Consider the following 13,759-nt stretch of genomic DNA (forward strand, 5'->3'; position numbering starts at 1 on the left):
TGACACTAGGGAGGGGTATTATTGGCCGTCCTTGGCAGGTTGCGACCTCTGTTATACATGCAACTCACCTTCATCATTTCTCGTTTCTTCTTAATTAATGTCGTGCGTGTACTTCAACGTCTACTTAAGAGGACTTAAGGAATTTCTTTTACGTTCACAGGTTGTCCAAGAGATCACTTTGAAACCCACTGTAGCCCTGCCATAGAACCTCCGATGAAGCGAGCCGCCGCCTGCTAACACAATCTTCAGCAGCAGCGACAATGCGTACATCTATCTAGCCAAACATTACTTGTCAAGCGACTATCTACTATACATGTAGTAAAAGCTGGTGCCCGTACCATCTAATATAAGTTCACTTCGTTGCAACGCACCAATATATTCTTAGGAGACCGTACAGTGGTCTTTAAAGTCGAACTCATAAACCCATCGGCGAAATACATTTTCTAGAACGTCAAACGGACACAGCTCTTGACCCTTGCATTCATCAAAATCCACCTCGCATTCATTGAGCAAGGTCTTCACCTTAAATGCGGATTTTAATTCGTCTTCTGCCTTATCAGCCGCGCACTTGTACAACACAAACCCGATATTGGCAGCAAATGGCGCCAGCTCTGAGCTCTTGAATTTCCGCTTCAGTGCTAGATCCAGCGGTGTATCTGCGCGGAAATGACCCTCTCGATCGCTCGCATGCCGATCAAAGTAGCTTACGTTCAAAAGCGAAGCCAACGGTAGAATCGTCTCTGCATGTGCAAAGCGAAAGTATCCTTCGACGTCACTCTTCCCATCCACACGCTGCTTCATAGTGCGGAAAATATCTTGCAACAACGGTGCTGCGATCTCGTACGACAGCGCATTTCCGTGACTCTTCCTGTAGAAATGCTTAAGGTCTTGGAAATAGTCCATCGAGAGCAGCATTTCGTCATCGAATAACGAGCACCAGTGATCAAACTCATTCATCACCGCCACATCAAAGGCGCAGCCGGCGTACGCGGCCTCCATATCCTTTTGCGTCGCTTCTGCAAAACCTGCCAACTTCCGAAACTTCGCCAAGTTCTGGTGCATCTGCTCACTCTCACGATACTGCGCATGCTCAACTGTGGCGCTCTTGTTGTTATCAATCTGTGTCGCAAACACCGGGCAGTTATCATAGAATCTCAGCACTTCGTCTTCTCCGATCGGGTCACTGTGATAAAACACCGGCTGCAGTCCGTCGAAGAACCCGAAGGCGAACGCCTCCGCACTCTGCTTCGTGCGGATCTTCCACGTGTGCTCGAACACGAACTTGTTGGCATCGTAATACACTGGCAGCGGCGACAATCTGGCGCGAAGTCGATGTCCGATCTCGATAAGCTCGCGGACTCCTGGGTCCGCTAACCACGCCGCCGTCTCCTCTGGGTACGGGTTCGTCCAGTTTTCCAGCCACGGCACCGACTCACCAACGTGAGCCGACAGTAATTTAGCGTGTGTATTGTTAATCCTAGTGATGTCCTTCATTGTGGGGTTCCTAGTCCCGTGGCGGATGGCGAAATTGAGCTGCACGGGGGTGCACGAGTTATCCGAGACATCTGATTCTGTTGTCGGGGGCGGCGCGTACAGCGTCTTGGTCGACATGTGCGTGCGTAGAACCTCCCGGCCATCCCCAGCAGCGGCAGCAGCCACGCAAGCCACCGCCAACTGCAGCACAAGCGCCACGAACCCGGACCGTCGAGACATCTAGCGATATATCTCCCCTTTTTCCTCCTTTGTGATCTTTTCGAACTCACGATTTGTTCTGATTCAGGATCGCAATTAATTAGCTACCGTCTTTTCGATACATTTGATATTGAAAATCGTAAGAGCGAAATATTACGTCTCTCACACCGCAGGTTTTGAAGAGCTCCGATAAGAAAAAAAATGGGTCGGATGTTCAATTCGTTCACGCGGCTCGGCGACGGTGCGTACCGCTTCGCTCGGGCGGGCAATGCGGCTGCTGGGGGTGGACCCAATGTGACGATCGTGGGCGGAGTGCACGGCAACGAGCGCATTGGCGTGGAAGTGCTGGATACGCTTCGCCTGGCGCTGCTGCGTGCTGCGCCGTTGTCGGTGGCCGACAATCTGTTCCCACTCGTCACGCGAGGCTCGGTGACGCTGGTGTACGGCAACCCTAGAGCTCAACGCATTGGCAAGAGAGGCAGTGAGCCCCACGCGGACTTGAACCGCTGCTTCCCACGGGACCTACTGGAGGTTTCCGAGTCGAAACTCGGATCGGACTACGAACACCGTCGAGCGAAAGCGTTGGCGCCGTTGTTCGCGTCCAGCGACTTGTTGGTGGACCTGCACTCGACCAACAAACCTTCACCACCTTTCGTGAGGCTGTCGGGCTACGATATGGTACCACCGCAGCTGCTGGAGATCTCGGGGCGACTGCCGACGAAGATGCTGCTGCTCGACCCGAAACATCTCATCGGGGACGGAAGTGTGGCACTGACGGACGAGTTTGTGGGGGTGCATGGAGGCATGGGCATTTGCTACGAAAGCGGACTGGCGAGTGATTTGTCGCAGTCAAAGATTGACAGCATCACGACAAGTGTCTTGCAAATCCTTCAGCAGGATATGGACGCGATCGAGCTCGTAGATGCACAGGGACAGCGCCGGAGTAGTGGGACCGTGAGTGTAGACGACGAAGTGGACAGGTCGGGGAGAGACGTCTACGAGATTACGCAGGTGTTCAAGTTGACGAGTCGTGGTTTCCGTTGGGCGGACGGCGTTGGCGAGGAGAACTTTCAACGCGTTCCTGCAGGTCAGCCGATTGGTTTCATCGGGAGTGACCCGTTTGTTGTCAACTATGATTCGCACATCGTATTCCCAAAGATTCCAGCGCTTTGGAAGATTGACGCGTAAGTGATGTTTTTCTATCATGTAGTTTGGAGAGAGAGAGCGAGTGGGAGAACTGACGGATGAATTTGTTTTGTTTTATGCTTTCAGACCGTTGGGTTGGCTTACTCGACGCGTTTCTGCTTAGATAGCCTTTAGCTGCGATTTCGAGTGTATTGCCAAAGCATTTGTCTGTTTGAGGCGTGACACTTCGCTCCTACTATTTGCTCCTCTAAAGCTTGCTGAGCAGATAAGATGTTTACAGGTATGTACTTATTGTACAAGGTTAGGAATCACAAAAAAGAGCTGAGCGCCGGCAAACAGCAAGGCAGATTTTCCTCTTGTACTATGATCTGGCGGAGCTCAATCGCATCAGATGGCAGAAACTGTAGCAACTTTCTCGATTGTCGAGGCCGTCTTCAACCCAAGCCAGTCACTGGATGTAGCCAAGTGTTCACACGTCGCAGATCCTTTTCGACCGTGTCGACTCGCTGTACAACCGTATCGTTGCACTTCCTCATGCAATCCCCAAGTCCCTTCTCCTCTCACTTACAGAGCACTTCTCTTCTACCGTCTCGTTGCACGTCAGTCGCGGTCTTCATTCCTCGTCAACCCTCCTCGTAGCAGTTAGCAGGCATGTACCGCCTGGCGGACGGCGAGCAGCGCGTGCTGCAGTTGGACGCGCCCGAGCCGGAGCCCTCGGACAGCCCCGACGTCGCCCAGCAGCTCTCCTTCAGCCCGCCCAGCGCCCCAGCGCCCCAGAAGCCGCGCAGCAGCAGCAGCAGCAGCAAGGCGCCGTCCAAGTCCACGTGCTCCTCGTCCGCTCCGCCCACAGAAACTGACGCGCCCGACGTGGTGCTGCACGCCGGTGGCTGCGCAGTGGCTGTGCATCTGTCGGTGCTGCGGCTGCGCTGTCCGTGGCTGTACAAGCAGCTGCGGCAGCTGCGCCACTTCCCGCCGAGTGCGAACGGCTTCTCGCTGCGGCTGATGGAGCACGAGGAGCTGCGGACGCTGGTGGACAAGCAGGAGGACGCCTGCAAGTGTCCTCTGCGCGATACGCAATCGCTAAGACTGGATTACGTGCGCTGCGTGACCCATAGACAGAGTAAGGGTCGCGGAGGGGAGGACGCTGGAGGACGCTGCTCCTCCCTGCAGGACAGTCCCGAGATTAAGCAGCGCAGGAAGAGGCTGAGACAGGACGAGGCGCCGGGGGACGAGAACAGACCCCCGCAGGGCCAGAGCGCTGCCCTCGTCGTGCCCAAGTCGAGAAGGAGCCTGTTCAGCCAGGAGGAGGCGCTCAACGCCGTCGCCCTGTCCATGCTGGAGAAGCAGGAAGGAGTCATGCACGTGAAGGTCGAGGGCGCCCATATCGGAGCGGTTGTGACCGTCGTAGAGTACATTTACAGGTTCAAGGTGCGCGTGCTCGACGAGCGCGACGCCTTCGAGGCCGTGAGGCTGGGCCAGTGGGTCGGCATGAGGTGCACCATGCTCTACTATAGTCTGGTGCTCGCTATTCGACACGTGACCACCAAGACGTGGATGGAGATGCTGCTGGCGGCGTCTAAGCTGGACGACAAAGTCATGCGCAGGCTTTTGTGCGAGCGGTTGCTTGCGTACGTGAAGCAGTTGGGGCCGAACCACTACTACCAGATGCTGACGGACATGCGCTGCGTGTACATCAGTCGGTTGAAGCACCATGATATCCTACTTCGGGCCGTGGTGGGCCTCATCAACAATGTTAGACTCGTGGAGTTCTGGCGCAATTTGCTCGATGCGCTGAGCAAATGGCTGTGCTACCGGTTCCAGACGACTCACGTGCCTTCTCTTCGCGCCATTCATCGGCATTTCGCACCGGAGTGGAAACCGTATAAGGAAATAGCGCGAGTGGAGGTCCAAGCAAAGCCTGGTCAAGGTGATCTGTTCACGCTGCTGCAGTTTGGGAAGTTTCAGCTTCAAGTTCGAATCGATATCACGGACGAAATGCCAATCATGTATCGAATCATTAGGTCGTCGTCGCCGCAATTGCTGAGTACCGAGCCCGACAAGCTGGATGGACCTGCAGCTCTAGACGACGACCCGCAATTCTGTATTCGTGGGCAGATGAAGATCAAGTATTGGCGTGCCCAGCCAGATCGTGCAGAAGTGGCACAAGAAGTGGTGATCGAGTACCAACATAACACCACACAATACAGCCGGTGGTGGGATCTTGTGCCTCCATCTCCATCGACGTTGGCTCCAGCCATGACAAACGCAGCAATCCAGTCGGAAGTTATGGGAAAGGCACAATTTCGGGGCAAATTCTTCATATGGGGAGACCCCGTGTGCAGCATGTACCATTTTCTCCTGCACACAACTCTCTTCTACTCTGCACCACACGGTGCGTCGACCGAGCTGTCTGATTTGATGGTTGTTTCCGAGATGCAACGATTGCCACTAGAAACCCTCGTGCTTGTGTTGCGCAGCGATCGCCTGCGCATTCCTTATGGAGAGCGGACTCTGCTACGGTGTCTCAACAAGCTCGTGTTTGGCAATAATTTCAGCTATCTCGGAAGCTCTCAGCAAACTCCAAACGATTTTAATGGCCGGGCGAAGGACGTGGTCCGCCTCTACAAATGTGTTCGCTGGTGTTTTATTCCTCTGGACGACATCATCGGCACTCTGAGACGATCACCACGCCAGCTCAAATTCTACGAGATGATTGAGAAGGGTCTGCAGGATACTTTCAGGCGCTTTCTTCGACGGCGGCCGTGGGGGTGGCGCAAGTACCGACACGCTTACATGAAGAACGAAACGAATGTGATCGAGTTCAGGATCGAGGCTGGTGAGAACGAGTTGTCCCCGGAATATTTCGCGCCGGTCCCTAAGATCGACGCCAGTTCTCAAGATTCGTTGATCGTAAGCCCTCCTGTTTTTACCTGCGACCTGCCACGCGTCCGGAGTGCGTAGCGTAAGCCGACATGTCCTCTGTGATTGTTTACACAGAGCAAGTGAGGATGATCGAGTCGTCTGTGGAGATAGATGGAGTGAGTGTGGATTGATAGGCGCGTTCAGAAGTTTGGCTTCCTCAGAGACACCGCTGTCCACTTTTTTGGTTTGTCCTAAGTAGATTTCCTTCATGCCACATGGAGTTGACAGACAGGTTTAGAAGTTTGGCTTCCCTGTACGATAAGAACAGCTACCGCTCTGTTGCGTAATTCTGTCCAAACAGATTCTTCATCGAACAAGCAAACGTTCTAATGACAGCTTTTTCCGGTAGCTACTGCGTTCAAATACACAAAGAGCTGTATTCCCATTCCGCCGACACCATAGGTGCTAGCTAACAAAATTCACGTGAATATTGCGGTATGAAATGGCACGAAACCCAGATACCAAGATATACTCGCCTCGAACCGTACAGGTAGCGTGCAAGTTCAAGGATTGAAGGATATTTTCAATCGGTAGATTGCTACTAATGGTGCATGTATTTAGGTGTTCGTGGTTATTCTGAATGTGATGCACATGAAGCGCCCTCAAACAGGCAACACTCTTATGCTGTCCAACTTTTCTTGTATTGCAAGAAAGCCTTCAGTTACCGCCTGAAGTAGACCACTACATTGCCATCCTCCGATCTGGTGCATGCATGTTCTGCAGGATCCGCTGGCCTTACTGGTACTAGTTATACTTGTCAGATTCGGCTGCTTGCAGTCGACGCCGCCCTGCACGGACCAGCGCCAGCGAGTTCCACAACAGCGCAGCAGTGATCACGTAGGTAGCCACACACACCAGGCAAAAGTCACGCAACACGAACGCCAAAATGTAGGCCAAGTAGACCATCACTGCCTGCAGCAGCCACAAACCCAATATTCAATAGTTGTAGTTGCCGCCCCGCTGTATATACGTTGCATGTAGGACGCACCGCAGCACCGATCGACACCGCCAAGTAGAACTGCGCATGGTACGGCACCTTCCGCACCACCGGGTACAGCATAAATAGCGAATATGCCAGCACCCCCAAATGCGCATTGGACACGTCCAAGACCGAGTGCTTCCTCACAAGCCCCCAATACGACAATAGGCTGCTGTACTCGCTCGTCAGCACCTATAGCATCAACAATAAGGGTCCTGTAAGTGAGGTCATGTACCCATTCCTGTACCCAAATTGCACCGGCCCAAAACTTCAACTACTGTATCCCCTGACCTCCGAGCAAGAAAATGCCTCCGCGTCACAAAGCGCCGTGTACTCGTTCCCCCTCGCCATCTTCTGCGTCTTCACATAGACCCCATACGCCGACACGGCGACTCCGAGCGCGCCCAGCACGGTCAACCGGACGCCGCACCTTGCCATCCCACCTCACGACCCCAACAACAGCCTCCACCAGAAGAAAACCTATCTAACGTCATGGCATGACCAGCAACAAAACGTAAGGCCCACGCCAGAAAACTAGGCCCATTCCAACCAAACGCCGCTGGACCAGTGGCCTCCACTTCCACTTGCGTAACGTTAGAATGGCGCTGCGCGAGCTGCTGCTGGCCGCCGAGCGCGCGCGGCAGCCGCTGGACGGCGCGTTCCTGGAGTTCGCGCGCGCGCTGCGCCTCTCTCCGGCGGGCGCCGACGCCGACGCCGACGAAGACGCCAACGAAGACGAAGACGCCGCCGCGCAGTTCCTGGCCGTGCACCCGCAGGGCGAGCTGCTGCTGCGCGTGTGGCCGTCGGAGCACGGCGCCGGCCGCCGCTGGGAGCGGCGCGAGAGCTTCGCCGTGTTCCTGCACGTGGCCGCGCAGCTGCTGCGGCGCCAGGCGCGCCGAGACGCCGCCCAGGCCGAGGCCTTCGCGCTGCGCGTGGTGCGCGACAAGGCCGCGCAGCTCGAGAAGCTGCTGAGCTGGAGCGACAAGCCGCGCGTGGCCTTCCGCGCGCTGCAGCTGCTGGGCGCCGTGGCGCGCGTCAGCGGCGCGGCCGCGCGCGAGCTCGTGCGGCTCTTCAACTTCCAGAGCGCGGCCTTCGTCACGCTGGCCGCGCGCCGCTGGAAGCGGCCCCAGGCCGTGGAGGAGCAGGAGCAGGAGCAGGAGCAGGTTGGGGACAGACAGGAGCAGGCTGAGGCCGCGCGCGCGCCCGTGCAGCTGCGCGCGGCCTACGTGGAGCTGGTGCTGGCGCTCGCGGCCTGTCCGGACCGGAGCGTGCGCCGCTTCGCCGCCAAAGAGGGCGGCGTGGCGGCGTCGCTGTTCAAGGCCATGGACGGCGACCCGAGCGAGCTGCTGGCCGCCATCTTCGAGCGCCTGGGCGAGCTGGTGCTGCACAACCCGGAGCTGGAGCGCAAGAGCAAGCTCGCGGTGTTCAACGCCACCTGCGTGCACCAGCTGCTGGCGCTGCTGCAGGCCGAGGACGACGACGGCGTGCGCGACACGGCGCTCGCAGTGCTCAACGCGCTGTTCTTCGAGGACAGCGCGCTGTACGTCGTGCCGCAGAAGCAGGCGCTGAGGTTGTTTCTGTCCAAGTCGACGGCGGCCAGCGCCGAGGAAGACGTGACCACGCCGGAGCAGGCCTACGCGCTCAAGGTCATCCGCAACGCCCTCGGAACCATCGGCGTGAACGAGCTCCTGCGCAGCACGCAGGCGCAGACGCTCGTGATGCAGTTTCTGGCCAAGTATCCCGGGTTTTTGGCCGAGTACCTGGCGGCGCTGTCGGTTCAGCTGGAGCCCAAGCCTGTGTATCGATGGTTCTGCGTGGCTTCTCTGGTGCAGAAGCTGCTGGCGTGCTCGCTGGATGCAGTGGCCAGCGGTATGCCGACGGCTAAGAATGAAGAAGCTCTGTCGTCGTGGTGCTCTGCACAGTCGCTCGCGTCGCGACTTATTGCCCCGGGCAACTTTCGCAAGGAGCTCTCCCGCTGTATCCAACACACCAATAACCTGGTCATCTACTCGTCGTTGGGCGTGATTGAGGCGACGTTGAATCGCTACGTGCGCCTGGCCTCGTCGCTGCAGTCGCTGGGTCTTGCGACGGAAGTGCAATCGGAACTGCGCTTCCTACTTCCCAGCCCAGAGGCGCTGGTCTCGCTGCTTCTCAAGTTGTGTGCCTTCCAGGAGCGGAGCATCGCGCTTATTTACGTGCGTGCTATCACGGTGTTCCGCCTGTACCTCGAGTGCCTACCTCAGACGATGCGGGAAGTGAAAGTTGATTTCACGAAGACTCTCGCTTGGCGATACCTGGATGATCCCGCTGATGAAACTTTTGAACAGATGTTGCCGGCACCGATGCAGAGCATGATCGTTGGCGAAATGCTGCGCTTTTTGCTTGCAGTGGATACTCCCCGTCTTCGCTTTCTGTTTACGAGTGGAAATTCGGGAAAACGCTCGAAGCTGCAGCAAATGATGTTGCTGTACGTTTCCACACCGAGTAAAGCTGTTCAGAAGCTTGCAGGACAGGTTCTCCAGCGAACGTTGCTGGCCTCGGACATTTTTGGCCAAGAAACACAGCTCCAAGAAGGACGCGGTCGTCATATTGCTGGTGGACGCGCCAACGAAGAGATTGCATTTTGGTTAGAGAGCTTGCGTCAGGGTGGAGGTAAAACGTGCGCCGAATTTACTGAGCACCTCACGCGTATTGTGATGTCAGACCCGCTCATGTATATTGCGATTGGGAGGCGCGTAGTCACAGATTCGGCATCATCATCGTTGAGCCCAATTACCGTGGCACTGGTGGGATTCCTTAGTTCACGCAATGGGGTTGTTGGAAAAGCAGATCTGTCAGCATACCGTTCTGACCCGCGAGTTGTGGCTTTTGCAGTGCGTATTTTACTCGCACTGGTGCCGACAAGCAAGCGACCGCACCAAATTGTCGCGCTGATTGCAAGTAACGAAGCTTTTGTTGATATGGAGAAAGAGGAAAATAACGAGCCATCCATCGATGATGCAAATGGCAAGAAGCGGAAACGACCGTCCGATGCCGATGATGCTGCACACGAAGGTGATGCGTACCTGTGGCTCAAGGCCCATTGCGAGGCTCTGATATCTGGAAAGCGCGAATCTAGCAATTTCTCCACTCCGAAGAAGAAAGCTCGCGCGGCTAACAGCAAATGGTACCGCTTTAGTGACCCCAATGCTCTGACGGGGGCACTGGTGGCGATGTCGCCCCTAGATTTCACGTCGTCCTGGGAGCACATTGTCAGCAACTGCGCAGACATAAAGGACTCGTACAGTCCGGTGCTTCATTATCTTTCAGCTCGAGGAGACGTGGATATCCTGTCGCTCCTGACTTCTGTGGTAGCAACCAGCAAGGCGCAAAAAAAGCACGTTTCTGCCACAACCGCGGTTGAGGCGTTCACGATGACTGTTCCTGCGCATATTGTACTCCAGCACATATTAATTGGTATTGCGAACAAAGGGCCCAAGGAACAAGACTTGGCGATCGCTGCAGTGAGTGAATTGGTAAAACGTCGGATCAGCGATGATCAGTTGGTTGCGTGCGATGCGGCACGCATGTGCGAACAATTGCTGTTCTTTCTCTCGTCGACCCACCCTGGTTTTTCTGATAGCGGATTCGCCCAACTTTGTGAGCTGCTTTTGCTTCTGTTAGTCAATATCATCGTCTTGGGTGAGGCTGTAGCTGCTGATGTTGTGGCGCGCATCTTCTTCAAGCTACGATCGGTGGTTGTCAACACTTCAAACGATTTGTTGTGGCGACAACTGTCTGCGGTGGAAATCGTTGCTCTGCGAGTATATTCCAGCAACAACCCAGAAACGGACCTGTCGTCATTGTGCGATTTCGGCGGTTTGTTTCACCGTGCTGGCATCCCAGTTGTCGCTTTGTTAGCTTCGCGTATTCCTTACATCGCTCGCGTTCCGCTGCTGCATGGTTTGTTGAGCCAATCTAACGTGACGAGTAGCAATACTCCAGAGGTGGTGCTTGTCGAACGCATCCTAGCATCGCTTGGGCATCGTGATGAACACGGGCATACGGTCAAGCAATATGTCTCCTTCTCGGATTACAAGCGCTCTAAACTGCTGACACGGAAGCTTTGGCAGCTTCTGATCAGCCAAAACAGTGAACGACAGATGTCGTTTTATACGACTGGTTTTTCAGTACTGGGCCAGCTCGGAGGCATCGATGCCTCCACGGCTGTGGAAGCAATTGAGAGTTCACTGGTATCGCTTGTAGTGCAAAGCGCACGAGCTGTTTCAAGTAGTACCTCCTCCTCCGATGTACTCCGAGCAATTGTTGTTGCAATTCGGAGTGAAAAGGATGCTGCAACATTCCCAACGATGTTTGAGGAACACCTGATGAAGCGACTTCAACGCGAAAAGGATGAACGAGTTCGGTGTACATTGGTGGACGCGGTATACAATGTATTTACGCGCATTGCGAGTTCATCTTTGCGGAGGTTTACCGTACAATTGACTCGAGTTTGCTACGAGCGTGTGCTCTTGGGCTCGCAGAAGAATTACTCGGCAGAGCTTGCACTGCTAAGGCATGTATCTGCGGATGCGTCGATGGACGTTGATACCAATACTTTTGCTGGTGAGCTTGTGAAGAAGCTAGCAAGGTCAGAGGGCGATGGGACTTTGCCGCTGACCCAACTGTTGGGATTGCTTCTTTTATTGCGAAGCAGTGCCAGCAATGAAAACGTGGACGTGAGTTTGTTGCTTGTCCTTGTGCGAAGCTGTTTATTCTCACTGAAGACAGTGCAAATGGATGTGAACGAATCGGCGATTGGCCGCGAGAGCTGGTTGAACCAGTTCAACGCGACTGTGCTCATGGTTGAAAGCGTAACTGGGTCTTTGAAGTCTCAACTTCAAGAAAAGCAATTGTCTGCCCTGAAAATCGTGCTCCCGCTGTTGACCAAGGCGCGTGAAGCTGTCCAAGCAAGTGATGTACAATTCGCTTTCGAGGGCTTTGTGAGCTTGACAGTGGCGCTGCTTCGTCTTGTTGGAAATGACGCAAACGCATTAGATTACGACTTCGACGCGCATTTGGATGCTGTCGTGCAACACAAATGCTTTGCTCCGACACTACAAAATACGGGCAACGATGTTGTGCGACTTCTACTTGTTCGCGTTGTTTCGCAGCTCACGCGCATCACCGGCATCTACACGAGATCGCTAATGCAGACATTGCTGAGCTCATATTCAATGTCCCTCTCTCGTTTCGATCGCAGCCTGCGGGTACTATTTGAAGACTTTGAAGCTCAGGGGTCTGGGCTTACACTTGTGAGTATGGGCTTCCGCTTCGGGGCATCGTCTACGATTTTGTCATCGGCAGAAGATTCGGCTCCTTCACCCAAGCTCTCTCATAATGATCTGGTTGATGATTCAGCCTGGGTTCTTGGGGGAGGTATTGAGCAGAACCGTGTTCGTGCTACCATCGAGTATTTCCCATTGGATCGCGAGGTTTCCACGGCGGGCGATGCGTCTCTTTTGGACCTTGATGGAGAACTTCCTGGTGAATCCTTTGACAATGGCACCGAGCTGACAATGGTAGGGAAAGACAAGAAGGAAGGCGAAGCCTATGATCCTGCGTTCCTTTTGCCTATGCTGTCACACTTCATCTCCTCGTCGGATTTGCCAGAGGGTGGCATTGTACAGCAAGGCTTGCTTGGTATTGCCATTCGTGCCACATCTTCAGACGTCGAGAGGATTCGTGAGTTTGCGTATGGCATCCTAGCGCACCTGCACGAATCACTGCAAGCTACTACGGAAACCACGAGCGACTTCAAAGCAGGCCGCCAAGTTCATCTGTTGCTAGATGTTTTCCGCCGTGGTGTCGAGGAACCGCTGGAACAGGTTCCGTCTGTCGTCACAGTGTTCCTTAATGATGCACTCGCTGTACTAACGCGGCCAACCCACGTGCTGTACCCTCAAGTGAACCATTTCCTGTTGGCTCGTCCCGCGATGGACCTGGCTGATGTTCCGATGTTTTACTCGCTGTTCAACAGCCGGGCGCCGCTGACGTTCCGTCAAGAGCGTTCGTGGCTCCTCCACACACTTCGTCGTGGAGTACGCAATGATGATGACGTGGCGTTGCTTGTACGCCGCCACGTTCTTCCGATGCTTCTGAGTTTCTACACCTCCGAGCTGGCTGATACTCACACACAGCCATTGATCGCGAACATTTTGTTGTCTGCTCTTCGCACTCCGTCAGGTGGTGTATACTTGATTACCAAGACGGCGTTGGTGGAGTGGTTAGCCGCCCAGTTCTTGAGGCATGGGGCTGCATCCTTATCTACAAAGCCGCGGAGTGATAAATCATCGGGATCAATGCGTGCGGCATCGTCGGCGCTGTTGCTTCCTCTTATGGCGTTGTTCGAGCAAACGCTGCAGAATGATGTTTGGGACGAACTTGACCCGATTCAGCAGCATGCTACAGCTCTGCAGGCAGCGCATGCATTCGCATCCTTGCAATCAGCTCTTGTAGGACGTACTGCTGGCTCAAAGAATGACGCATTAGCGACGAAGGCGGCTATCGTGACGGAACTGGTTGTCCGTCGTGCTGGTTCGGTGTGCTCGCTGCAGCTACTGCACAAGGCTGTCAAAGCTGTGCAACTAGCTTCTACGTTTGAAAGTACATCTATTCGTGCCTTTGGTTGCGCGCAAATGGTGGCCAGCAATCTCCCCCGGTGGCTGTTACAGCAACGCCACCACGAAGCACAGAAGCTACGCTTCCCGGATTGGGCGATTTTGCTGAGCGATGTGGCCTCAATTCTTGTCGCCTGTTCCACAGGCGCTGCATCGACCGAGCAACAGCATGCGAGGTCAGCACTTGAACAACTCAAAACTGTTTTGGATCAAGTCCCGAGCCTCAAGCAGCTTGTGCTGTCCGACAAAGAGGGGACCACGTCCGACTACGCCCCAGCACTGCTCTAGACGCGGTGCGGCCAAGGTAGGTCTGCGATAGACTATGCTTCCCTTGTTATCTCAATAGACAAAGAACTGTTTT

General features: G+C 54.8%; 5 protein-coding genes across 6 annotated transcripts; 3 read left to right on the forward strand and 2 right to left on the reverse strand.

Annotated features, from left to right (window-relative positions):
* Positions 1-381: 381 nt before the first annotated feature.
* On the reverse strand, positions 382-1,713 carry IUM83_15109 (multiple inositol polyphosphate phosphatase-like protein; the record flags this gene model as incomplete). Its single annotated transcript, XM_067939899.1, has 1 exon — positions 382-1,713. The coding sequence occupies one exon, from the start codon at positions 1,711-1,713 to the stop codon at positions 382-384; it is 1,332 nt and encodes a 443-aa protein (XP_067782323.1).
* Positions 1,714-1,902: 189 nt separating this feature from the next.
* On the forward strand, positions 1,903-3,001 carry IUM83_15110 (uncharacterized protein; the record flags this gene model as incomplete). The annotated part of the gene is made up of 2 exons (XM_067939900.1): positions 1,903-2,876; positions 2,965-3,001. The coding sequence occupies 2 exons, from the start codon at positions 1,903-1,905 to the stop codon at positions 2,999-3,001; spliced, it is 1,011 nt and encodes a 336-aa protein (XP_067782256.1).
* A 488-nt stretch (positions 3,002-3,489) lies between these two features.
* Positions 3,490-5,799, forward strand: IUM83_15111 (uncharacterized protein; the record flags this gene model as incomplete). Its single annotated transcript, XM_067939901.1, has 2 exons — positions 3,490-5,230; positions 5,291-5,799. 2 exons carry the CDS (start codon positions 3,490-3,492, stop codon positions 5,797-5,799), a joined length of 2,250 nt encoding a protein of 749 aa, XP_067782221.1.
* A 705-nt stretch (positions 5,800-6,504) lies between these two features.
* On the reverse strand, positions 6,505-7,177 carry IUM83_15112 (vitamin K epoxide reductase complex subunit 1; the record flags this gene model as incomplete). Its single annotated transcript, XM_067939902.1, has 3 exons — positions 6,505-6,672; positions 6,749-6,931; positions 7,031-7,177. The coding sequence occupies 3 exons, from the start codon at positions 7,175-7,177 to the stop codon at positions 6,505-6,507; spliced, it is 498 nt and encodes a 165-aa protein (XP_067782312.1).
* A 161-nt stretch (positions 7,178-7,338) lies between these two features.
* Positions 7,339-13,686, forward strand: IUM83_15113 (the record flags this gene model as incomplete). 2 transcript variants are annotated; one of them, XM_067939903.1, is made up of 2 exons in its annotated part: positions 7,339-10,242; positions 11,893-13,686. In XM_067939903.1, the coding sequence occupies 2 exons, from the start codon at positions 7,339-7,341 to the stop codon at positions 13,684-13,686; spliced, it is 4,698 nt and encodes a 1,565-aa protein (XP_067782314.1). The 2 variants fall into 2 exon arrangements, with proteins under 2 accessions (XP_067782314.1, XP_067782313.1); XM_067939904.1 differs by lacking the exon at positions 7,339-10,242 and having other exon boundaries at positions 11,515-13,686.
* Positions 13,687-13,759: the final 73 nt, after the last annotated feature.

This window comes from Phytophthora cinnamomi, assembly GCF_018691715.1.
Source record: "Phytophthora cinnamomi strain GKB4 chromosome Unknown Contig108, whole genome shotgun sequence".
Lineage (NCBI taxonomy): Eukaryota > Oomycota > Peronosporomycetes > Peronosporales > Peronosporaceae > Phytophthora > Phytophthora cinnamomi.